The sequence below is a fragment of the Hippopotamus amphibius genome, chromosome 3 (assembly GCF_030028045.1).
Source record: "Hippopotamus amphibius kiboko isolate mHipAmp2 chromosome 3, mHipAmp2.hap2, whole genome shotgun sequence".
NCBI classification, from domain to species: Eukaryota; Metazoa; Chordata; class Mammalia; order Artiodactyla; family Hippopotamidae; genus Hippopotamus; species Hippopotamus amphibius.
The window spans coordinates 81,380,445-81,407,825 of NC_080188.1; the positions used below are offsets into that span (position 1 = coordinate 81,380,445).

Sequence of the window (27,381 nt, forward strand, 5' to 3'; positions counted from 1 at the left end):
GGAGCAAAAGAAATTAGTATTTAGAAAAGTGAAATTGCTTTTTCTATATGTGAAATTTAAGACATAAACCTACTCTATGTACCAGCAATTCCACTCTTAGAAATTTCCTCAAGGTATCTTAAGTTCACAAAAAATAGGTACAACATTCAGAAAGGCTTTACTGATAAGAGCCAAAAACTGGAAATTGCCCAGAATCCTTTAAGCATAAAAATGAATAAAAAAAGATTATGTGCTTTTACAATGGAATAATATTCAGCAATAAAAAGCAACAAACTATTGACTAACATAACATGTATAAATCTCAAAAGCATTATGTTGCGTGAAGGAAGGCTTATACAGAGGAACACAAATTTTGTATTTCCTTTTCATGAAGTTCTAGAAAAGGTAAAACTTGGCTATTGTTTAAAAAAAAATAGAACAATAACTGCCCGTGGGGGCTGGGGACAGGCATTGGCTGGGAAGGAACTTTCAAAACTGCTGATACCTTGATTGGAAATTTAGGTTAAACAGGTGTTTAATTTGTCAAAACTCATCAAATGGCACACTTAGGATCTATGCCTGTCACTGTATGTACGTTTTACCTTAAAGACTGTATTGATCTCTGGTTAGAGATCTGTGCCTCAAATGTTTAAGGGTGAAGTGATCTGATGTATGCAGCTTACTTTGAAATGCATCAAAAAAAATAAGACATAAATTAGAGAGATGGCTATATGGAAAACTGTACAATGAAGCAAACAGTTAAAGGCTAATTGCAGAATCTCAGTGATGGGTCTCTGGGTGTTCACTGTACAATTCTTTCAACTTCTCTGTATGTTTGAACATTTTCATAATAAAATGTTGGAAAGCTGGTAACAAAAAGAAAAAAGAAAAAAAAAGAAAAAATGTTGGAAAGCTGGTAACAAAAAAAAAAAAAAAAGAAAAAATAATATGCACAATCTCTTTTTGTCCAAGATGGCATAGTTAATAAAAGATAACAGAAGAACTTGACCTCACTTCTATTCCTTTAAACAAGTCAATAATAATGTTCTCAATCATGAATAATGGCTACACTTTATTTCAGTTCAGTAAATACTTACTGTCCAATATCTTTCCCATATTCTCATTTCTGACACATCTAAAGTGTGGTTTCCTATATGAATTTACATTTAACTAGCTCTCCTTATACACTTCTGCAATATGCTCTTATGGTTCTTGAACTGAGCATGTAAATGATTTCACAACTCCAATCCTCTGTATGTGCTATTTCTCTACCAAGCAAACTTCCTTCTCACCTTTCAAAACCTTGCTCAAAGGTAAGCCTCCCCAGACTGCCAAGTCAAAGTTCACTATTGTTTGTCCTCCTACATGATTCTATTATATAAACTTAATAAATTATTAATGAATGCTACGATTAAGCCCTGACAATACACCAAGAATTATTACTCAATTCACAAAACAATCCTAACATATATATTACTTTCATTTAAAAAAAACTTAAAAAGTAAACCTCAGATAGGTAAAGTAACTTGCCAAGGTAAATGACAGAATTGTCCCACAATTTCACGTTTATCTAAACAAGAGCCTCTCATTTGAACTGTTTCCTCACACTGAAGTTTAAGTTTTATTGAGATATATAATTCATATTTCATATGATTTATTCATGGACAGTGTACAATTAAATGGTTTTTAGAAGTGTGCAATCATATTAACATTTAAACATAATTCTACATTACAATCATCTATAAGCAATGGTAATAAAGATTTCCAAGACATAAAATTATATATGTACTACTACCACTAAAACATTAAATTTATCTGCTCAGAAATGGAAAAATTGCATTCTTTAGCCCAACTATGTACTTAGTACATAGGAAAATAAAAATTAATCAATTTTTATTGATTATAAATAAAATATATCAATTTCCATAAATAAAAATAATCAACTTTGATTAAAGTAAAATTCATCAATTTCCAATTTCAATGACCGATTCAAATCATCACTGAGGAAGTAACATAATAATGCTTTAGATTTGGGCCACATGAAACAAAGAAAATTCAATCACAAAGATTCACTTAAAAGGACATTAAGCAGTAGGCAGATTTCAGGATATTTTCATTCCCTTTACCAATTGTTTTTACTATTATAAATTATAAAATTTCTGTGTAAAAGACTAAAATCTTCAACACAGGGGGATCTTTAAGCTATCACACTTATCATGTATGAAAGTGTGAATCTAAACTAGTAAAGACTGTTTTCAAGTTTTAATAAAATGGCATCATTCTCATGCTACAGCTTAAGTTTCTATTTAAAAGACAAATTGAAATCCTCATTAATATTTATGAAACAAACTACTGAATTTTTAATATCTGCCATCAATTTTAAAAAATCACTTCAAACTTTTTGGCATAAAAAATTTGGAAGACAGTTAAGTCTTTTACTTATACAAGCTATTTTTCCAAATTTTCAATTAAAAACCAAATATTAAAGTATAAAATTCCACATATTATTGCTTTTTTCTTTATACTCACCAATTTTAATGAATAATTAGTATTTATGAGGTACTATGCTAAGGATATATACGAATTATGTTATTTACATTTATAACAACCTATGAGGGGATTATTTGTATTTATAACAACCCATGAGGTAAGTACTACATATCATTATTCCTATTTTACAGATGAGAAACAAGTAATTTTCCTAAGCCTCTACAGATAGAAAGTGTAAACACTGTTGACTTTTTTTTTCTTACCTGAACTAGAGAGATTTTTTTGAAGATTTCTTTTTATAAAGTAACAACAGACAGAGAGCAACAATGTCTTCCAGTTCACTAAGGTTCACAAGTACCATTTCAGAATTACGTCAGTTTGAAATATCACAAACTTTCACATAAATGCTATTATCTTTAACATGCAAATAGTTCAGTAAAGGAGAAAAGACCATTTTAAGCCTAGTACTTTAGTCCCTGAGGATCTAGCTGAAAAGCCAGACAAGCCCTTGAACTTTATCAAGATAAATCCCTGGCATCCACTAATCACCAGAGAGGATCTTCAAATTAGATAAGAGCAAGAATTCTGGCATGGGAATGAACACAAACACCTTGCCATCATCCACAAAGGCCTACAACCTGGCAGCCTTTCAGCAAGGTTCCACTCATGTAGCCGTTACTCTAAACTTTCCAGCTATTGCTTGGAAGTTGATAATTCTTAAGATATGAGGAGAGTTGTGATTTCTGACACAGCATTCCAGAGATAAATACATGATCAGAGGGATGCTTTGAAATTCTCAAGGATATTCCTCTGGTCTAAAGCTGCAGGAAAATAGTTTTTCAAAAGGTGTCTTTGCTAAGAAAAAGCCAGGGGGGGAAATACAGAGCAGTTTGGTTGCCATCAGACCATATGTTAAATGCATACCAGACATGTAAGTTCCAAATAACTTCCTGAAAAATGCTATCACCAAAAATTCCCCTTTGTTTTCTATTTCAATAAACCCCTTATGCACAGTTTCCTAAATAAGTTTGTAACCTGCTCACTGAAGGTATCACTATGGCATAAATAATTCCTACACTATTTAAAAAGAAACAAATGCCAAAATACATGAAATTTGGGGAATTTATAAGGAAATAACTTTTTTGAGTATATTACTAAGATATACTAAGTATGAAAATCTACCCTTAAGGTTTTCTCACTATTCAATCTAAGATTAATACAAATTTAAATAAATTTATAAAAATTGTGAATTTTAAAAATCCTAATCATTTACACCTCTTCCCACCCTCAAAATATAGCCATTGAAACTTTTTATATACTTTTTGAGGCATATGGGAACATATGTATCTATTTTTTTTAAGATAATAATTCCAAACTAAACTCTACTCTGCTTTTTCCATTTAACAATATATCTTCAACATCATTTTACATCAACACATCAGCTGTGCTTTTCTCTCATTAGTGGCTGCATAGTATTTACTATATGCATAGGAAACAACACATGTAACCAGTTCTTTGTAAACGGGCAACTATGTTTGCATAGCACAGCCAAATGACAGGGTCTAAAGTCCAATGGCAAGGGTTTAAATCTCAGCTCCACCATTTATTAGCACAAGAGCTTAAGGTATTTATTTACTTTCCCTGTGCCTCAGTTTCTTCATCTGTAAAGTAAGAATAAAAACAGTATTTATCCACTTATCCAAAAAATGCACTTTAATACACCTTCACATGGTAAAAGCTCAATAGGTTTGCACAGCAAAAGAAACCATAAACAAGACTAGAAGGCAACCCTCAGAATGGGAAAAAATAGTTGCCTATGAAACAATGGACAAAGGATTAACCTCCAAAATGTACAAGCAGCTCATGAAGCTTAATACCAAAAAAGCAAATAACCCAATCCACAAATGGGCGGAAAACCTAAACAGACATTTCTCCAAAGAAGACATACAGATGGCCAACAAACACATGAAAAGATGCTCAACATCACTCATCATCAGAGAAATGCAAGTCAAAGCCACAATGAGGTATCACCTCACACCGATAAGAATGGCCATCATCACAAAATCTGGAAACAACAAATGTTGGAGAGGGTGTGGAGAAAAGGGAACTCTCCTGCACTGTTGGTGGGAATGTAAGTTGGTACAGCCACTATGGAAAACAATTTGGAGGTTCCTTCAAAAACTACAAATAGAACTACCATATGATCCAGTAATCCCACTACTGGGCCTATACCCAAAGAAAACCATAATCCCGAAAGAAACATGTACCATAATGTTCATTGTAGCACTATTTACAATAGCCAGGACATGGAAGCAACCGAAATGCCCATCAACAAATGAATGGATAAAGAAGATGCGGCATATATATACAATGGAATATTTCTCAGCTATAAAAAGGGATGAGATGGAGCTATATGTAATGAGGTGGATAGAACTACAGTCTGTCATACAGAGTGAAGTAAGTCAGAAAGAGAAAGACAAATATTGTATGCTAACTCACATATACAGAATCTAAAAATGGTACTGATGTACTCAGTGACAAGACAAGAACAAGGACGCAGATGCAGAGAATGGACTGGCGAACTCGAGGTTTGGGGGGGCGGGGGGTGAAGGGGAAGCTGAGACGAAGTGAAAGAGTAGCATAGACATATATATACTACCAACTGTAAAATAGACAGCCAGTGGGAAGTTGCTGTATAACAAAGGGAGTTCAACTCGAGGATGGATGATGCCTTAGAGGAATGGGAAGGGGAGGGTTGGGGGGGAGTCGAGGGAGGGAGGGAATACGGGGATATGTGTATAAAAACAGATGACTGAACTTGGTGTATCCCCCAAAAAATAATAAATAAATAAATAAAATTTTAAAAAAAAGCTCAAAAGGTATCACCTTAATTATGAAATTCCTCTTGCAGAAAGAAAATATTTTATACTTGCATATATCTTCTTATAAACTTCTAGAGGTGTAATTAAGTTTACATATCTTAAATTTTAATTAACTGCCAATTTTCCCTCAAATAAACTGTACCAATACTCCCTCTCAGCAATACAAAAGTGTTTCTTCATACCCTCATTAAGATTAGGTATCATCTTTTAAATTTCTGGATTTCTTCATGCTAAGTGCTATAGATTAATATATCTTCAATATCATTTCACACCAATACATATTGTTCTGCTTTTTTCTCTTTAATAGCTGTATAGTATTATACAGTGAAAGGATAAGGAAATTGAGGCTCAAGAATATGAGGTAATTTGTCTAATTTACTAATAAGTAATAGAGGCACAACTCAAATTCAGTTTTGTCTCTATTCTAAGAGTCAATATTCTAACTCCTATATTATGAAGCCTAATTAAAAAAAAAAGAAAAAAGAAAGACACCTGAACCTAGCAGCCACTATATCTATAATGTCACATTATACATATACCAATATGCTATTTACCTGGAATTTAGACTCTGTAAATCTCATCATTCCAGGACATTGACCTAATCTTTAAACAGAGGTAGAGGGAATAAGATGATAGAGGATGATGCCAAAAAGATATTCCATTAAAACTATATATTCCCTGTGTTCTTTCAGAGCACCTTAACTATATAAATAATTTTAACCAGCTTGGATATCTAATGTGCCAGCAAGTCTGAAGTAGGAAACTAGGAGATGAGATGAAATACAAAGAACAGGAAACATAAAGAAATAAACAACCAGACAGAAGGGAATTATGACGAGGCTACATCAAAAGAAAACAGAAGTCAACTGGAAGGAAATCCCACTGGCCAAATCAGAGACAATCCAAGCATCAACATAAACAACAATAGTAACATTATAATTCACTTTATAAAATAGGAAACCATAAGGCCATATAACGAATGTAATGAATTCATTCGATGAGGAAAATAACAGTTTCATAACACCTCTTCCTAAGGAGTACCTCAACAGTGGAGAAACCAGAAAATGCTATTTTAATAAATGATCAGAATGAGTATCACCAGTAATGAGATAAAACCATGTGCCAGTTGTTAGAATACAACAGAAAGAATCAGTGTCACTTCTGTGATATTACTTCCAAAAATGCTTTAACTTGAATCTAACCCCAAGGAAACATTAGACAATCTAAACTGAGGGACATTCTACAAAACACCTGGGCTCTCATCTTCTAAAATGTCTAGGTCATTAAATTCAAGGAAAGACTAAGGAACCATTCTTCCAAACTGAAGGAGAATAAAGAGACACAACAAAATACAACACATAATTCTGAATCGATCCTTCTACTATAAAGAGCATTACTGAGAAAATTAGTGAAACTTGAAGAAAGCTGTTTGAAGATTTAAAGATAGTATTATATCAATGTTAATCTCCTCATTTTGATGAATGTATTGTGGTTATGTAGAAAACATACAATCAAATCTTCAAAAGTGATGGAGCAGTGTGTCAATTTTCCCTCAGTAGATTCAGGAAAAATAAAATTTCTTTTAACTGGCAACTTTTCTATAAGATAGACCTTATTTTCAGATAAAAATATTGATTTTTGAAAAAGAATATGTTTAATAACTGATGCATACATGTCTTATAAGCAAAATTTCAGAATATTTAATATAAAGAAAATTTTCAGGCAAATTAGCCAAAGGTTTCTTAGGACAGCAGAACCAACAAAGTCAGGAATCTACAGTTAGCTTTCCCAAGCTGTCAAGACTCTCAACACTTTGCTGAATTACTGAATCTGTCAGAATCCATGGATTCCCACTTTTTTTTACAAAGGCTGGCAGAGTACCAACAGCAGGGGAGTGAAAGGTAACCATTTGTAACCACAGGTGATTTCTAAGTTGTAACAAAGAAAAAAATTATTTAATATACAATTTGCCAGCGTAATACTAAAATTATTCTTAAATAATTATGTTGACAAAAATCTGAAATGATACACAAATCACACAATAAAATACCCTTATAATTTTTAAAACTAGATCAAAACATCCCTTTTTAATGCTACAAAATTTAGCAACGTTAAATTCCTATTTAACCTTTAAATCCTAATAACTTACATATTTATATGCATACCAAAACAAAAGACAATTTACAGTACCTGTCAAAAGATCTGAACTGCACAGGCTGCTCAACAGATAGATCACCAAGACCTCCGAGGCAGGTTGGTGGCAGAAGGGCAGGATCCACTGTGACTCCATCTGCTGGTATGTTAACCAAGCTTCGGAGAATGTCCTTTACACTGACATTTTTTGAAACTGGAACTGATGGTGCAGCCTTGTTATCCAATTCATTTTCTCCATCATTTTTGGTTTCCTGAGATTTATTGACTTCTGAAGAAAGAGTGCACAGCACCTCACTGATGGCATCTGGGCCTGCACTGACACTTGGAGGTGCTACAGGAGGAGCTACGTCCACACTGTTTCCTAAACCAGTAGCTGTTTCTTCCCCAATGCCTGAGTCTCTCCTTCGAGCAGATGATGTGCTTTCAGATTCTTCCACAGATGCTGGAGTTAACGGGCTGAATGCTGCTGTTGAGTTTTCTACATCTTACACGAAAAAAGAAGAAAAGTACAAATAAAAAAATTTACAACTAATTTTAAAAAGGTACATTCAGTCCTAATTATTTTAAATTATGAAATATACACCATGCTCTAAAAGGTAAAATACAAATTAAATAATCTATAAAATGTACACAGTAAATGCACATATAATTAAAGTAGATGGTTTAACAAAATAATAATATAATAATAAAAAGTAAATAATAATAACAAAATATCTGAGAAAACTGAATATGACGTACTAACAGGTAAGCAACACAAGGTTGAAAGCCATTGGCCTATAAGGAAAAGTTCAAAATCCTTAGGATAAGGTATAAGGTTCTTCAATAATCTGAGTCTGCTAGGATGTAAATTTCATCAGGGCAGGGAATTTGTCTTCTTTACACTTCTTCTCCAGCACCTATGACAATGCCTGGGCCTACAACAATGCCTGGCAAGCAGTAGGTAGTCAATAAATATTTTTCAGATGACTATTCATCTCCAAACTTACCTCCTGCTACTCACAGCATAATACATTATACTTTATAACACCAAATCACCTCAACCTCAAACATGGTTTCTACTGCTAGAAAACTTGTTACCACTGCTATATGCATGAATAATTCAATGATCCTCAAAATCTACTTCAACAAGAAGCATCACCTTTTCTATTTGATTTTCATTCCCTCCAATCAGGTGTTCATTCCAACAAAAATGCCCCATCTTGCTGAATCCAAAGGTCAGTTCGCAGTCCTAACAGCCCTTGACATAGCAGCAGCAACTGATTATTCCCGTCAACATGATATTACTTTTTTCACTTGGCTTACAAGACACCATGCTCTTCTGGTTTTTCATCTACCATCTTACTGTTGTTCCTTCCTTACTTCCTTTACTCCTTTTTCTCCCCAATTTCTTAACTTGGAGGGACTTAATTAGTACTCACTTCTTAATCCTTTCACCTTCTCTACCAACATTTATTTCCTTGGTGGTTTCACTCACAAAGTTTTAAACACCACTATTTCAATAAATAAGTAGATAGATAGACAGATAAAATTTCAGACTGTTACACATAACTGCCTATCTACATCTTCTTTTGTATGTCTAAAAGACACTGCAAACTCAACACATCGAAAACTGAATTTCCCTTAGTATGTTTAACTTTCCCTCAGTATGTTTCACCTTCAGTCTATCCAAGTGCACCTTATAATCATTCTTGACTGCCTTCCATCTTTCACATAGCCACACCTAATATTTTAAAATCCTGTCTTCTCACTATCAAAATATATCCAGAATCTAACTGCTTCTCACTAGCCCTACAGCTACCACCCTAGTCCATCCCCAAAATCACCTCTTGCCTATATTATTGCAATATCCTCCTAACTGGTTATGTTAGACTGTTACATTAATGGTTCTATTGGCCAGGCCTCCTGGTATTCATCCCCTTGAGAAGTCGTTGAGTCTGGTCTGGACCTGACTCACTTTAACCAACAGAGTGTGGTCAGAAGTAGCACTGGGCCAGTTCTGTGCCTAGGCTTTAAGAAGATCTGGCAGTTTGTGCATTCTCAGAATCTCTGAACACTTCTGTAAGCCATCTGGCTACCTGGTTGGAGAGAACATGTAGAGATAGAGGATCTCCAAACTAATGGAGTAAAACCAAGGAATTCAGCTGAGAACAAGTAGCAAAGCCCCACACATACAGCCCCAGCTTGGCCATTTCAGTCAGTCAGCCCTAGCTCTTGGAGCCATTCTAGCTGAGGCACTAGATTAATGAGTAGAAAAGGCATCTCGAACTTTCCAACCCCAGCAAACATCATCTGGAGTAGAGATGAATCATTACCACTGTGCCTTATCTGAATTTAATTCATGGAATCATGATAACAAGACTAAAATCGTTGTGAGTTTTAGCTTTGAGGTAATGTGTAACACAGCAGTACATAACTAAAACATTGTTTTTTCTTGCCCTGTAGGGTATACTCTTTATACAGATCCCAAATGTTCTTTTAAAAACATACATCAATTCTAACTCCTGTACTCAAAACCCTCCAATAATTTCCCATTCTCCTTAGAGTGAAAATCCACATCCCCTTTCTCCTGGTCATTCCTGATAATTTTCCCTGCTCAATTTTTCTTTTCTTAGGACTTAACAGCTTCTAAAATATCGATACTATACAATTTATTTATTACATGTACTTATTATCTACTTCCCCTCACTAGAATACAAGATCCATGAGGACAGACTTTTTTTTTCTTTTGTTCATTAGTAATGAACAAGTACCTAGGAGGTACTGAATGAATACTGACTGGATAAATAAATCACCTCTGTTGGGTAACAGCTACTTCTATAACTACAATAGCTGCTTCTCTACCTATGTATCCATAACTGGCAGCTAATTTGACAACTCCCAATTATTACAAGTATTTCTTAACAAATTTTTTATAAGAAAATATAAGTTACTGATTCTTCACAACAAATCCTGCATTAAACAAAATGTTTAATATTTTATTTGTAAAGAATAACATTTTCTCACTTATCTTTCAAACAGATGGCTCACGACAGAAATCATCTCCTTATTACAATTAACTACATGGTACTCAAATTAAAATATTTGGCTATTAATAAAAATAAATGTATGCTCTCACTTTATACATAAATGGAATTAATTCCAGAATCAATATTTTAACTATCATAAGCAGGTAATGTTTTACTTGAACTTTGGGTGCCAGATAATAAAATATAGAAACTTACCAGGGAGTGATAAATTTCCGCTTTCACTACCAGTTTCCTTAAAGGACTGGCTATGCCTTTCATTTTGGGGTTCCAAAATGTCTCTGTACTTCGAGACCATGAGAACAGAGATAAAGTACACAACTGCCAAGGCTAAAAACTGTGCTTGCTTACTATCCTCCTGGGGAAAAATAAAAGAAGTTGATCATGCCACTGTTAAATAACACATTTGAATCTTATTTTACATGACAACATTCAAAAACATGTTCACAAATCTTTCAATACACAGAAAATAGTAATGAATTCACCTGAGCAAAGATTAGGAAAAGGCTCTTAGAAAAAAAATGCCTGTAACTATTAGGTTTTATGCTTGTGAAACATGAAAAGAGAGAAGCTGGCTTGTTTTTTTAAATTAAGTAACTCAATCTGAAGAGATATGTCCTAATATACTTTATAAGATTAATCAAATAGCAATTATCATTATATATGAACAATTATTTTTTACTTCCAACCATAAGAATTAAAATGTTTAAAAAAAATCAGAATAGCGGTTTTCCTAAAAGACAAACATTCAAGATTTTAAAAAGCAAGGTTATCAGATACAGAACTAGATGCCCAAGAAATTCTCAACAGTATTTTAAAACCATACAGAAAATCAAGCGTCCACAATTGAAAATATAGTGTCTGCCAGAAAGAAAAGGACAAACCACAGTGACCTCTAAAGAGGTCTAGGCTTCATCTCAGCTCTACAGGTCACCTACATATCTGTACATCAATGACCTCTTCACCTAGTCAAATTCCGCATTTTCAAAGGAACAATGCACACATCACTAATTTTGATAACTTTCAAAACAGGTTTGAACTTAATTAATTTAAAGGAAAAACTCAAATTCGTCCATTATATCCCAAAAACTAAAAGTACCTCAAGCAGCAGATAAATTTAGAAAAAGGAAAGCAAAGAACATGGCTGCCTAGCAGATAAATAAATGAAAACGACTGGTACAAATGAAACTAAAAGTTAACAAGCATCAAAAGTTTTGAACACAATTTCAGAGAAAAAATTAGATTTCAGAGTCAACTGAACATATCCACTTGATAGGATTATTAGACGTATTGTATTTATAATCTGACAAGAATCTACAGTACTTTTTAGGTTCATGTGTAAGATCTTATTAGTCTTGGGGTTTCCCTGGTGGCAGAGTGGTTAAGAATCCGCCTGCCAATGCAGGAGACAAGGGCTCGATCCCTGGCCCAGGAAGATCCCATTTAAAAAAAAAGAAAAAAGAAAAGAAAGATCTTATTAGTCTTGATGGAAAAGATATATGCACATTTTTCCTTTTTTTATTAACCATCCCTTTTCTCCAGAAACTCCTGTGTTCCTGTGCCACACAGTCCTGCCATCTATTATAATAACCACTACTAATGGTATCAACATTAAAAATGTAGACAAATAACTTGCTTGGTCTTCTAAATCTTTTATAAATTATTTACACCTATCTAAATCTTTATTTAGTCTATTAGTAGGTTCAGTGTTTACTAACTACAGTATGAAGTTTACAGTGTATGCCTGATTTGTGCCCAAAATAAAAAATATCCCACAGATCCTTATGTTTAAGTCCTAACTCCTAAAACAAATTTGCTTTCAATTGTAGCTGTCATTTATTGAATATTTACTGTGAGTCAGGCACTGTGCTATATTATTAACCTATTTAAATAAGATGAGGCCTAGAGAAGTTAAGTAATTTACCTAAGGGCATACAGTAAATGAAAAAGCAAATCTGAACTCAGATTAGAGTGACGAAAAACCTTAGCTCTTAATCTTAAGCTAATGATTTATTTATATCCCCGGTCTTAGGTCATTTCCTTTTTCTTCAAAGTTTGCTTATGCTAGGAGAGGCTCTGGGATGTAGTTTGGGAAATATGGTCTTTTTTCTAAAATTCCTGTAAGGTGACTATATAACTTTTATAATTACCAAAAAAAAAAATTAAAGTTATTTGTTACTTCCATAAATGACATGGTAGACATAGGAGACACTCTAATTCTCTGTTCAAATATTGTGATATAATAACTGATTAGAAAGTGCCAAAGAGCTGAATCATAGAGAGCCGGGGGAGGAGCTGTGATTTCATTTTAAGTGCTGTGCGAAGCCATTAGAGAATTTTTAAAGCCAAAGAGTTATATCACGTATTCCAAATTGTTAAACTTTATTCTAGGAAATACAAACTTACAAGTCAATAGACTCAACACTGCTCAAGGAAAGAGAATGGAGAGAAAAGGAAGCAACAATATTTGGTCCCAAAGTGGACCACAGTCAGTAGGTCGTAAAAAACAAAAGTGATGGTTTCTTAATTAAAAGAATAATAACAGCTACCAAAAAGCAAAAAACTGAGATCCAGGGAGGCAGTATAGTACAATGGTTAAGATCGAAATTTTAAGAATCAGATTCCCTAGGTCCTTAATCCGCTTCTACCTCTCACTACTTGTAGGATTTTAAGCAGACTATTTAAGCTAATACTGCTATCTTTCTCATAGGATTGTTCTGTGAATTAAATTAGATAATACATGTACATCATCCATTTCTATGCTTAATACACAAGTGCTCAAAATATTAACTACAGCTAAAAACTATAACCTATAACTGCTATTAACAAATTGTATACATGTATAAAACTTAGTGAGGACTAAATCAAGAGAGGACTAAAACACTGGAGAAAGAGAAGGGAAAGCTAAAAAATGAAGTTATAAAGTTTATTTTTAAAAAACTTATATGTAATATAGAGCAGCCAGTACTTAACATGCAGTAAGTGTTCAATAAATATTAATGCTAATACTCCAAATCCTGAAGAGTAGGATCACAAATGCTTTTTATTTTCATATTTATACCTTTTTGTATGACTACAATTTCTACATGAAATTCTGCACATTATATATCAAAATTAGCTAAAACAAAACTATTTTTCATCTTTAAAAAATTTAAAACACCAAACGCAACATTTCATCATGTACTTTTATATCTTACAAAACTTTCAGAGCATGGATTCTGGAGTTAGACTGATGGGTTTGAATCCTATCATTTATTAGTTACATTAGCTTGAACAAGTTACCCAAGCTCTCTGTGCCTCAAATTCCTCATTTAAAAAATGGGAATTACAAAGTACACAACTCAAGAAGTTGTTGGAATTAATGAGAACACAGGAAGCAATTATAATGCCTAAGCTACATAATAATGTGTTATTCTTTTTAGCAGCAATACTCTGATATATTAGTTACATTTATATAAACAATACTTTCTTATATTCTAAGATTCTAAAATCAATGTCAAGAGAACTGGTATCTAGACCTTCTTATTTCCACTTGACTATTTTATATCACAAAGAGTGTTCACTCTCAATACTTTGGGCCTAGGAGGAAATATGTATCAGCTAAGAGAATATATGAAAGAAATAAAGTAACTTACTATGTCTCTGAAGACAACTGCCCTAAGTCGATTAATATCCATGTCTTGCAGGAGCCTGTCAAAATCTCTTACTGGAGATATACCACCAGTTAAAATGTCCACTGGACTCTATTTAAGACAAAAAATATAAATATATACATTACACAGACATTTTAAAAAATAAACACAGTATTCCATAGGCTATAACATTGTTTTTCCCAGTTTATTTTCCTACTTCTTTCTCTCTTCTTTTTTTGGGTGCCAGGATGGGGGTGGGGGGTATAGAAGGGAGTCATGAAGGAAAAAGGAACTGCGTGCTTACTCACCAAGTACATGAAATGCAAATTGACATATCTGAAGGAAAAGGTACCATGGACACAGGGAAAGTAAACATTTGGAAAAGCAGACAAGATTAAGTATAAGCAAATCTTTACTGTATACCTAAACAGAAATATTTGAAGGTTATGTCCACGGACTAAAATAACTATTTTAGGACCTCTATTGGATTTATTTAACTTTATGTTGAAATGAACAAATAAATTTAAGATGTTAATCATAAAATTTTTTTTTATTTAATTATTCTGTATGCTTACCTTTGCTGCAGATTTCGCCATGGGAATCAGGCTGTGTGTTGTTTTCTGGCCTTTTCCTGCTTCGCCTTTATTTTTTAGCTGTGACTGTTGCTGACACTCTAAGCAATTCCTTACTGCCACTGCACACACTGTAATTCAAGAAAAAGAATTGGACAAGAAAAAATTATATTTAAGATTATGGGACTGACAAAAGTCACCAATACAAGTTACATAGGATTTTATTTGAAACATTACCTTCGGCAAATTCCTACAATGTCCCTGAGCTTCATCACCTACTATTTGCTTTCTGACTTTGTTAGCTACTCTATTAGGGCCCACTGCTAAAAGAAAATCAGCTCAGGAACCTTACTAAACACTGTACTGTTTCTTAGATCTCATATAAGCTACCTGAAGTAATCTTTCATGGAGGAAAAGATAGGGAAGAAAAGAATTTTTCTGAAAATGTAAGAAAATTGAAAGTAAATCGGGACTTCCCTGGTGGCACAGTGGTTAAGAATCTGCCTACCAATGCAGGGGACAGGGGTTCAATCCCTGGTCCAGGAGGATCCCACATGCCACGGAGCAACTAAGCCCATGCACCACAACTACTGAGCCTGCACTCTACAGCCCTCGAACCACAACTATTGAGCCTGTGTGCCACAACCACTGAAGCTCACGCACCTAGAGCCTATGCTCCACAACAAGAGAAGCCTGCGCACCGCAACAAAGAGTAGCCCCTGCTCTCTGCAACTGGAGAAAGCCCATGAACAGCAACAAAGACCCAATGTAGCCAATACATAAATAAATAAACAAACCTATTTAAAAAAAAAAGTAAATCGTACTGCCATCAACTAGTCCAGGATAATAACCTTCTATTACCTTCATAAAATACAATAGTCAAACTAGAAGCTTGCATGTTATTCTTAAAATTTTTATTGTTACCACATGATATTAACAGAGACTGAGAGAGGGCATAGCATTAAAAGGAACATTAATAGGATCTACCTTTTACTGGCTTTCATTAAAACTGTTTAAAAGGTGGGGGACTGAAAAGTGATTGAGATAAATATACAGTCCAAAATTACCTCTCTAAACATCTCACATATCAGGCAGTTAACTCAAGTTATTTAGAAATTAATTTTGAATTTTAAATAACAAATTAGGTGATACACAATTGTATTATGTATTTGATAGCATGTAATCATCTCAATTCCCAACCAATTTCATAGCACGGAAGGTATCTGTCTCAATAAGCCTGGGAAAGCAAATTAGGAAGAAAACAGCAAACCTAAGTGATAAGGACCTTAAGTGCTACCAGACTATCATATGGCTAGCACACACAGAATTGAAAAGGGGAAGCACGAGAAAGGTGCCTAAGAGGGCAACAACAGTTGGGAAAACGGAAGCAACACAGTGAAGAAGGGAGGTAGAGAGAATATGGAATACAACTCTATCAAGCTTGGAGTCAGGCCCAGAAAAATAACTTTTCAACTACTTTTGTTACAGGTTGCACAGAATCAAGTTTGGGCCTGCATTACAAAGTTAAAAACCACATTCTATTGCCTAATATCAATCAATCTCAGTAGTACAGTGTATTCTCACTGTTGCCATCCTACTTTCTCAACCCCAACCTCAGGAAAACAGGAGTGAGGAGACCAGGGATCAAAACATTTGGACTGTTTACCAAGCTTACCATATTCTATTAAGTGATCCTGAACAAGGAGAACATATGGTACTGGAGTACACTGAATTATTTCTTTATTTTCTTCTACAGTTATGAAAATGAGGGAGATAGAGTATTCCCCTAGCTTCCGAATCTAGTACTTCTTGAGTATAGTGAAGCATTGCTAGTGTAGTCTTGTACTTTCAATTCTAGAAGTGCACTCTTTTTAGGAAAGTGAAAACGTTTTAAAAATGGCATATCCAAAAGCAATGGGTTCTAAATATTTTAATTATATTACTGATATAAAGTTTAAGGATGTATCCTATAGCAGAAAGAGTAGGAACATTAGTTAAACTATATTCAAATTCCAACTCTACCAATTTATAGCTTTTAAGTTTTCAGTAAGTTTGCTAATTTCTTTGATCTCAAATTTCCTCATGAATAAAAGGAAGAAAATACAAATGAATGGATGGAAGAAAATGATTGCTGGCTCGTGAAAATCAGCAATGACATATGACAGCAGTCAATAAATGACAGCTTTTGGTTTGTTGTGCCTACCATTTGAATCTCTCTCAATTAAAATTTTAAAATAACTCCCTAAAAATAGTATACCAAGTTCTTTAGCACATCCTAAGTTTAAAAGTACTTTGAACAGCAATTTGAGTAAAAATAATTATTATACCAAAAATGCTAAGTACATTAGTTTATATAACAGATATTCTTGCTAAATGTGGGAGAATATTTAGATTTTCCACTGTTGATATTATATTTTTACAGGCGCCTTATTTCTAATCTGTCTTCATAATGCCATCATTTCTAAAGATTTTGCTTCCATTTCTTGGTTGCCCTTTCTCCACCTACTTCTCTCCATTTAATAAGCAAATCATCAACAAAGTCTTAGTATTTACAACTAGATACAGGAAACCTTCTGCAGAGAGAAAAAAAAATTTTTCTTCACCTAAGGAAGTTCAGATATCACTAAAAATTCATTTGATTCACTTTTACCTAAGGAAGTACAGCCTCCAGGAAAAGAGGAGAGCTTTAACAATCTTATTAACTGCTTTAACAAATTTTCACAACTTACTTGGATAAAGGCTATACTTGAATGATACTAGTTTAGAACCCTGCTACTCAAGTGTGTTTGTAAGAGAAGCAGCATCAACATTACCTGGGATTTGCTAGAAAGGCAATTATAGGCCTCATCCCAAACCAACACAATCTAATCAGCATTTTAACAAGATCCTCTAGTGACTCACATGTATGAATCATCTTAAAACTTGAGAAGTACTACTTTAAAGCAAAAAGAGAGGGGGTGGTACAGAAGAAGTAATGCTGACCAGAATCAACTTAGTAGAATTTTCAAAACATGTCCGCCTCCTCCTCTATCTACCCCCGCAAGTACTACTATAGCCAGTACATACACAGTCCTGCACTCTTTCGAGGTTAAAAAGTAGCATAAGACAAATTGCCTAGCACACATCTTCCCACCAACAAGAAAAAGAAAATAGCCAATTTAATATGTCTGGATCACTGAAAACTTTTTAAGTAAATTCCTTAACGTTTTAACAGCTCACCCAGTCGGAGACACTGCCGCAGAATTCCTCCAGATGACATATTTTTTTCAGCTTCGATTTCAGTAAAGCCAAGAGAACTTGCAAATATAAGTACATCCACAAGGCTGATTAGTCTCTGCAAAAATGTCACAGAGGCTTCTACTGAAAGGCCTTGAGTAGGTTCAATATTCTCCAGCTCATGCTGTAAGGAATAAAGTTTGACATTTACATCAATATTCTAATAAAAATCCAATTTTAAGAGATACATTCCCCAGATTTCTAAATTTTATAAAAAGCCAGGCTTTCATAAATCTAGATCAACAGAGGGATTTCCTTATCATTTCATTTATTTAAAAAAAAACCATACATACAGGTGAAACACTGCCAATCATATTCTTCACTAACTAGCTCATCCCTAATAATAAAACATTCTTTTCAGTCCCTTCATTCCTGGAATAAATTCAAAGGTCCTTTCAAGTAATTATAAAAGATTCTCTTGCTCTTGAATTACAAAACCTATAATGTATAGCAACCACCACATTCAAGTTTTAATCACTAAGAATGCATAAGTCAAAAAAAAAAAAATGCATAAGTCATGTTTTTACACCAATTTTATATGCTAGTTAAGTCCTTACTGTAGCCGATGTAGCAGCTGAAAGCAATGGTAGTATACCCCCACAAGCCATGACCATATTGTCCATCACTTGAGAGATGAGATGAATTGTGTTGTGTACAAAGATGACATTATCACTGCTATTCACGAAGTCCATAACTGTCTTTGTTGAATGGCTGTCCAAAGATAAATGATGTTTACTGATAAAGCTAAAGAAAGGAAATCACAGTTTGCCTACTTGAGGGGAGGGAGGATAAGAAGGTGTTTTTGCTTCATTCTGAAAGTTGAGTAAAGACAATGACACAGCAGGCATTTTGGGGGGTTAATACTTCCTCAAAAGATGTAGACCATTCCATACTACCCATGCCCTTTTTCAGTGCTGAAACATAAATACTATTCATCTTACAATTGATATAAAAGTGTAACTAAATTATCCTTAACTAGGAACAAAATTAAGAAGTGACAAAAACTAAGACGTAAATGGTGCTAAATGTGCTATTAAAAATGAATTTTCTAATAACATTTTCTCAGACAATGCCATGAAATGTTTTTAAACAGAATAAGAGTAGTATACAAATAACAATAAACATATTAGGCACTTCTAAAATCATAAATCATACAATGGAGGATAATGTGAAATACACAGATTTTTTATACTAAAAATACATTGGAAAATTAGATGTTTTACATAAATCCCAATTTTTTTTTTTTACTACTTCTAGAAATAAACCCACTTGGTAGACCTACATTCCTGATATGCTATAAAATATGCTACAGAAAATCTTCAGCAAATTTTTTAAAAGAAAAACATGATTTTCAAGGTTTTATAGTCAAACATGGTACGTCATTTATATGAGGATAAACATTAATTCAATAAAACCCTACCACAGAAATAATTTATATCCTACTTTTTACCAAATGACTGAAATTGCAAAATGTTAACTATATTAATTTCTTTGAAAACAAAGACTAAAATTTATATACATCTTCTGTAATAAATATATGGACAAACCTTCTCCACATCTGTATGTCTGTTTCTATTGAAAATAATAGATCAGTGAGCAAACGCTGATGTATTTGAGACCATTTGAACTCAGGAATACGGAACATAGACCTGGAATCCCTCCTTTGTCCATTAACTGCATCTGGTGCTGTTCCTTGCCCAGGCTGCTCCTGTTGCCTTGACAGCTAATAGAGAAAGTTAAAAACAGTATTAAAATAAGCCCAACTTCAAAGGAAGGCATTGATAATTTAACAGCTTCTATGCAATTCATCTAACAAACACATTTTAAAATATTAAGGGACTAAATCAGAGAAAACTTATCAATGAGTAATAATATTAATACATTTAAAGCAAAGTTATAAAAAATGCACAATTAGCATAATGCAGCAGTAATTAGCTTGGAACCATGTTAGTATTATCACCAGCTAATGCAGCATTTTATAAAGGAATCAAGACGCTTTTGGTTTTGAATACTGACATAAAAGAAAAGCTGTACCTGGATTATAAATTGGCTAGAATTAAGAAAAAACAAAACTAAAGACAACAGAATGAAGATCAAACCAACAAAAAAGGAAGGGGGGGAGCAGTAAGAACTGAATAAAGTGGGAAATGACAACATGCAACCACAGTGGTCTCATGAATCCCCCTGAGATACTGGTAAAGAAGAAAGCTGTGCCTCTGGATCTCACAAAGGCTCCTGTCTCTTGCAAAAGTAAACAGACCTCATGGAACAATTTTAAACCACATACTTTGTACATAAAATATATACTGGCAGGTGGCTTTGTAGGAAGGTAGCCCTAGATTCTGCTGAAAAACTTATCTCCTAACTATGACTGGGTCATCAAATACAGGGTAAAAGCAAGTATTTCCAATGTTTGCTTTATAAGCTAAAAACACACTAACACTGCAACTGGAAAGTAACTTTTGATGATACTGTGGTGAAAATGATAATAAAAGCTGCCATTTAACTCATACTAAACTCATACTAAAGCTAAACCCTGTGTTAAAGATAAGAAATATAATCTTCACAATCATTGCATTTATGTAATTGCAAATAGGTAATGAACCAATTCCAAAATTAAATTAAATAAAATGTAAGTATATACCATTGCTCTATTTCAACTCAATGCAAATATACTTCAAGAAGAAAATAATCACCTCAAGTCCAGGGTGATGAGGTTGAGATGCTTCCATGTTTGTACTGGCCTTCAATTCCAGTCTCTCAGTATCTGTAGCAACACTGGAAACATCCAACTTAGCAATTCTCTGCTCAGAAGTAGTAGGAGACTCGAAGATATTACCATGAGAATCACGATTTAGTTTGGTTCCTCCAGCGTAGTTAGTTTTCTCCCCTTCCTCCAGCAACTGACCAATGTCTGACTGTACAGTTGCTTGGGAAGCAGTAGTTTCTGGTGAGGTAGCTGAAGACCCTGATGCTGTCATAGTCAAGATTCCAGAATCTTTAGGATCCTGAGTTTCAGCGTCAGTTTGTTTCTGACTTATGGGTTCTTGCTCTTGAAATATTAATTTGTGGTCATTACTAAACATGTCCACTCTTTCACTGACTTCAGAAGCAGCTGGAGACAAACTATTATCTTGGAGCTCCGTGGGTAGACGGGCTTCCTCAGTAGGACTACTTTCTGCCTTCAGTTCTACATAATCATCATCATCTTCTTCCTCTACTATAGACTTATCCAATAATTCTGGCACCTCTGAAGCATCCTCTTCTGAAGGAGAACTTATGGAAGCAGTTACTTCATTGACAGTCATTATATCTTTGCCAGTTGTTTTAAAAGAATTAGAGGAAATAGTCACAGCTTCTATTATGTCAGAAGATCCTTCTAAATTATCTGCATTCATTGTCTCATTTATCATTGTTTCTTCTAAAGGGACTTCATCCACTAACTCCTGACTTTCTTGCCCAGTTGTCCTTTCTTCATTAGATGTATTGTGAGTTTGCAGTTCAATGTTGGATGCAGATTCTACTGAACTTGTCTTCCCAATACTTGACTTTTCATCACTATTTTTGGTGATGTGAGAAGACACAGGAGAATCCTTTGTATCCAACTGCTGGGATTCTACTGAAACATTAACATCCCTGCTAATGCCAGAGACTGTTTGAACTGGACTTGAGAAACACTGCCCTATTTCTTCATCAGCTTTTCCTCGGTGTTCCCTAAATATATTGGCAAGGTTTTCTTTGTGTATTTCAAAAGTGACCTATATGAAAAATATACAAGCAGTCAAAATATGCAAAAAAAAAACCAAAACCCAGGGCAAAAAAAACATAAAAATACTTATAATTTTTCAAACACATGGTTTATATAATACAATAACACAGTTTGCCTACAATATCTTTATCTTATAAAATGATAAATAAAACATAAGTCAATCACAAAAAATCTGAACAGTCAAAAATTATAGCTAATTTTAATGCTAACAGATAGCATGGCATTAAACAATAATAAGAATATAGTTATTTAGTCTACTTATATATAAAGATATATAATGTAGGAAGAGTACACTATTCTACTGACCTCTATAACTTGAACCAGGATCTAAGTACATACCACTGGGAAGTGCTTTGTGTACTACATAATACATTGCTTCAAATGCAATGAAAACCCATTGATTTATCCTCAGCAGAGATTTAAAATATCAATTAATTATGTTCACTTTATATACGATGCATATTATGTATTATATATTACATATTATATATTACATATTATAGCAGCTCTCTAAATACTTATTAAGCTACTAAGTTTTTTTCTTATTAAAGCTAAAGAATACAAAATCTTTTAGCAATGAAATAAAAAGATGAAACCCTTCCCCAAAGGTCAACCATAATTTTCAAAGTTGAACTGATCACAAAGGTCTGAAAGTTCCAGCTAATCCATCCATGCATCCATTCATTCCACTTGTATGTTATATGTGAAAGATTACTATGTATTCAGCACTGTGAACATCTCCATATCATGCTTGCTAGCCTTTTACCCAACTAAATGAAAAAACTTCAAGGTTAAAGTATAAAAGATAATGCTGTGATTTTTAATTTCAAAAGGTTTCTGACTTTCTTATCTCATCAAATATTTTTATATTATAGCCACCATTATGTGACTGCCACTAGTGAATTTCAATGGGAACACTTCTCCAAAAAAAAATAAAACTATAATACATTCAGAAAGTATAGGCATAAGTACAGTTTATCAATGCTAGAACTGTTTATATAGCCTATATTATTATAACATGCATAGTAAAATGAACCTTTTATTGAGCCCTAGTACAGGAGGATGGTAAGAGAAGATAACAAAAGAAAAAAATATTTTTTCATGCCCAAAAATTCACAGGCCTTTTTGAATCACAGGTATGCACGCACATGGGTAGAATACAAAGAAAACTATAAATAATGTACAATGTACACAGTTCCTTCTATAGCTAGCTATTAACTAGCCTTTACTCATGACATAACATAGTACATTCTTGTCTTAATGTGGTATAGCTAAAAATAAAATTGTTTAGGAAATAAACAGTTTCCTAATTTTGAGTATGTGGGGAACCTGTTTTAATACTTCAAAATGAAATGCATGTATTCAACACTAAAGAGTAAAATGGCACAATAACATTAACAAAATATCAATTTCTTTTACATCCAAAAGGCTGGTATCTTCTTTGAACTAAGGTCCTTATTTTAACTGACCAATTCTTCATTTATTCATTCAACAAAAATTCACTGAACATCTACAGCATGCCAGACACTGTGTGGTGAACAACATAATGTTCCTACCTTCGTGGCACTTACATTCTAATGGAGGAGATGGAAAAGAAACATACGAATATACAAGATAATGTCAAGTAATAATAAGAGATCTGAAAGGGTGAAAAGGAGATAGAGAGTAACTGAAGATGACAATCTAGGTGGGAGGGCATGTTGTACTAGGGTAACTGAGAAAGGTCTCTGGAGATGTTATGTTTCAAGAGAAACAAGAATAAAGTGAGGGAGCAAGTCACATGAATATCAAAAGGAAAAGAGTTTAAGGAGAAAGGAAGAGCAAATGAAGAGGCCCTGGAGCCAAAATAAGCTTGTTATGTTTGAGGAACAACAAGAAACCAGCAGACAGAGAACTGCAGATGATAAGGTCAGAGATGTAGCCACAGGCTAGATCATGACTACAAAGCATTATAGACTGTGTTAAAGACTTTGAATTTTATTCTGATATACATATGATATGATGTATATTCTGACATACATATAATGTATAATACAACAGTGTTACAGAATGAGTTTAGTTTCGAATAATCATTGGGTTTGATTTTATTCAAATTAAGGATTTTTAAAATTTTTATTAGAAAATGGGTGAATAAACATGAGTATATACAATCCAGATGTACAAGTTAAAGAATAATTTTTTGATCCCATGTAACTATACCCATGTAAGAAACAGAATACCACTACTAACTCACAATTTCCCTATGTGCCCATCCCCAATTGCACTCCCAACCTCTGCAACCCTATCAAGATCCTGGCATTTCTTTATTTTTATTTATTTATTTATTTATTTATTTATTTATTTATTTATTTATTGGCTATGTTGGGTCTTTGTTGCTGCACGAGGGCTTTGTCTAGTTGCAGAGAGTAGGGGCTACTCTCACTGTGGTGTCTTCTCTTGTTGTGAAGCATGGGCTCTAAGTGCAGGAGCTTCAGTAGTTGTGGCACACGGGCTCAACAGTTGTGGCTCGTGGGCTCTAGAGCGCAGGCTCAGTAGTTGTGACACATGGGCTTAGTTGTTCCACAGCATATGGGATCTTCCTGGACCAGGGATCAAACCCCTGTCCCCTGCACTGGCAGGTGGATTCTTAACCACTGCGCCACCAGGGAAGCCCCCTGGCATTTCTATTAATTGTTTCCTACTTGTTTTTTAATAGTTTTACTACCTATACAGTAAACATACTGAGTATGTTTAGCTTGAGAAACTAAGTATAGTATAAACCCAGCCAGCTGTGTAAAAGAAAGCCCAATACTGCCACAACTAACTAAAAGTTCCCAGGAGAAGACAAGCTACACAGAATCTGTGTATTAGAGCAGGTTCCAGCTTCTGTAAGAGGATATATAAGGCTATTTCTGGGAAGTCTAATAGGCAAAGTCATCAGAAACCACTGGGAAATATAAAGGATAAAAGAATCTGAGTATCTATGAGGGCTAGTGGGGGCCAAGTAGTGAGTATTTGGCATAAGTAAGGTCCAAGAAAAAACTATTTTATATTTTCCAATTCTAAGCCCATCATGGTCTACTTCTACTCTCAGAAGCAGAGCAAAGTAGACCACATTTTCGAGGGGTGAAGTGAGAATCTTCAGGTGATCCAAGCAGCAGGACTAGAGAGAATAGGAACTAATCACCACATGGTCAAGACATAGTCATGAGAACATGGGCCAACCTCATGTGGGTAATTTGCCCTCAGGCTTCAAAAAAACATGTCACGAAGGCATGTGGCATTTCAATAATAACAGCTCCCCTTGTATCTGTATCTTAAGTCAAACCATTCCAATTTAGATGGACTGTCACACGGCTGCTACACAGCTGCCATCCTGGGACCTCCCTTCACTATAATCCTGGAGATCCCTTTCATCTCTCTCCTGTTTCCTATATCCCATATCTTTGTTTTATTCTTTTTGATATTCTCTCCTCTTTCAGTGCCTGCTTGAAATTTTTGAGACCTGGAAGTAAATTTATTCTACCTTCATACTTAAAAGTCAGATAAAATCATAGGTTAGAAGGCATTTTACCTTCAGAATATGAAAGGTATTTCTTCATTGCCTTCTTATTTCTGTATTTATTGCTGGGAAGTCTGAGGTCTTTCTGATTCCTGATCCTTCATATGACATATTTTGTTCTTTTTCATGAAATTTTACAAAGTCTTCTCTTTGCTCTTAGGGCTTTGAAATTCCACAATGATTCTTGGACGAGTCTATTTTGATCCACAGTGTTAAATACCCACTGGACCCTTCCAATCTAGTAACAAATATCCTTTGGTTCTGGGAAATTTTCTTGAATAACAATTGATACTAACTTCTTCCCCTCTTTTTCCCGTTTCCACTTTCCATGACTTCCATTTTTTTACATTGCACTGACTGGTCCTCTAACTTTCTTACCATATCTCTATGGTCCATCACCTTGTCTTTCGGTTCTACTACCTGGAAGAGCTCCTCACCTAACCCTTGAACATGTTTTTCATTTCTCCTATGTGACTCTGCACTAGTCACTTGACTTCTCTGCTGCTCATATTTTTCCTTGCTAAAATGGGTAGCACAAGGGTAAATATAAATCCAGGAAATTTCATATTATAAATTTTCCCTGGTGCCAAAAGGGAAAGAAAAGCCCCTCTCCCCTCTTTAGCATTTCCTTTAGAAAACTTGAAGTTGGAAATACTTTCTCTAGTACCTAGAGATGTATGTTAATCTTTTTAAATGATAATAAGTATCTTGCTAGTTTTGCATCCCTAGGATGTCTTTCACAGGGTGGGGGGGACCTTGGAGCCATTTCTTTCAAACATAAACATCAAGAATGATGGTATGTCAACAGATGAATGGATAAAAAAGATGTGGTACATATATACAATGGAATATTACTCAGCTGTAAAAAGGAATGAAACTGGGACATTTGTAGAGACATGGATGGACCTAGAGACTGTCATACAGAGTGAAGTGAGTCAGAAAGAGAAAAACAAATACCGTACATTAACACATATATGTGGAATATAGAAAAATGGTATAAAACAACTGGTTTGCAAGGCAGAAATAGAGACACAGATGTAGAGAACAAATATATGGACACCAGGTGGGGAAAGAGGAGAGGCTTGAGGGGGAATGAATTGGGAGACTGGGATACCAAATTGTACACTCTAAATATATGCAGTTTATTGTCTATTAACTGTATCTCAATAAAAGTTCTTAAAAGAAAAAAAAAAGAATGATGGTATGATGGTGTCCTATTTCCTATCTCTGTGAGAGTTTAAGCCTATATGCTTGGCTCTAAGATGTAACCTCCAGTTTGTCAAAAATATACAAGAATTAAAATTTTTTTTTGTATAAAACAAGTACATATATATAATGGATTATATCTGGCCATATAAAAGGATGAAATTTATTTTTACCTTTGTAGTCTCTTTAGTGGATTGCCTGTGATATATACACATCGAAGTCTAATTTAATGCTTTTTTAGTAATGATATTGTACACTCTTTTCCACAATTTGAGGAGAGGATATTTTTCATTGGAAGAGGTTTTATTTTTAACTATTTCCTCAACAATATAGTGACAGTAACACATTAACATATAGTTGCTGAAATACTGAGTTTTTACATGTAAAGTGCTTAAAATGGTACAATACACAAAATAAGCACTATGTATGTGTTTATCATTATTATAATTATCATTACTTTTCAACAGGTGTTGTGGTTCTTTGTCTATTACTAATATCAAATAGAATAGGATTCTATTCCAGTTTCATGTTTTAGAATCTCTCTGAGGATTGTTTTACTTCCATTTTGTTTCTTCTCTTTGTATTATCTCTGTGTTCTTTGAGTTGCCTTTTTCCACTTATCTGTTTTGATTCTATTTCCCACAGTAGATGGTCTCCTTAACTTTTTGGTATAACTTGGTTGTCTCCTCATAATTAACAAAGAGAGGGGCAAAGAGCCGAGGGGTTAAAAAGCTCTCAGTGTGGTGGGTAATCAACTTTTACCTTTACCAAAGAGTGATCTGGGTGGAGCCTGAGACAGGAAGGCACACAGACAATCCCAAGCAGCATCTTCCAAGGTCCTGCTTGCAAGGTAATGG

At 34.2% G+C, this 27,381-nt stretch overlaps 1 protein-coding gene across 6 annotated transcripts in view; it reads right to left on the reverse strand.

The window, feature by feature from the left end:
- LRBA (LPS responsive beige-like anchor protein) overlaps positions 1-27,381 on the reverse strand; it is a 687,888-nt gene that overhangs the window by 504,530 nt on the left and 155,977 nt on the right. For all 6 annotated transcript variants that reach the window (XM_057725704.1, XM_057725703.1, XM_057725702.1 and 3 more), the window contains 8 exons: positions 20,705-21,766; positions 19,556-19,731; positions 18,566-18,719; positions 17,952-18,132; positions 14,736-14,863; positions 14,164-14,271; positions 10,727-10,886; positions 7,542-7,989 (listed from right to left, as the gene is read on the reverse strand). In XM_057725704.1, the coding sequence (XP_057581687.1) occupies positions 7,542-7,989; positions 10,727-10,886; positions 14,164-14,271; positions 14,736-14,863; positions 17,952-18,132; positions 18,566-18,719; positions 19,556-19,731; positions 20,705-21,766 (2,417 nt within the window). The remainder of the gene's footprint in view (positions 1-7,541; positions 7,990-10,726; positions 10,887-14,163; positions 14,272-14,735; positions 14,864-17,951; positions 18,133-18,565; positions 18,720-19,555; positions 19,732-20,704; positions 21,767-27,381) is intronic.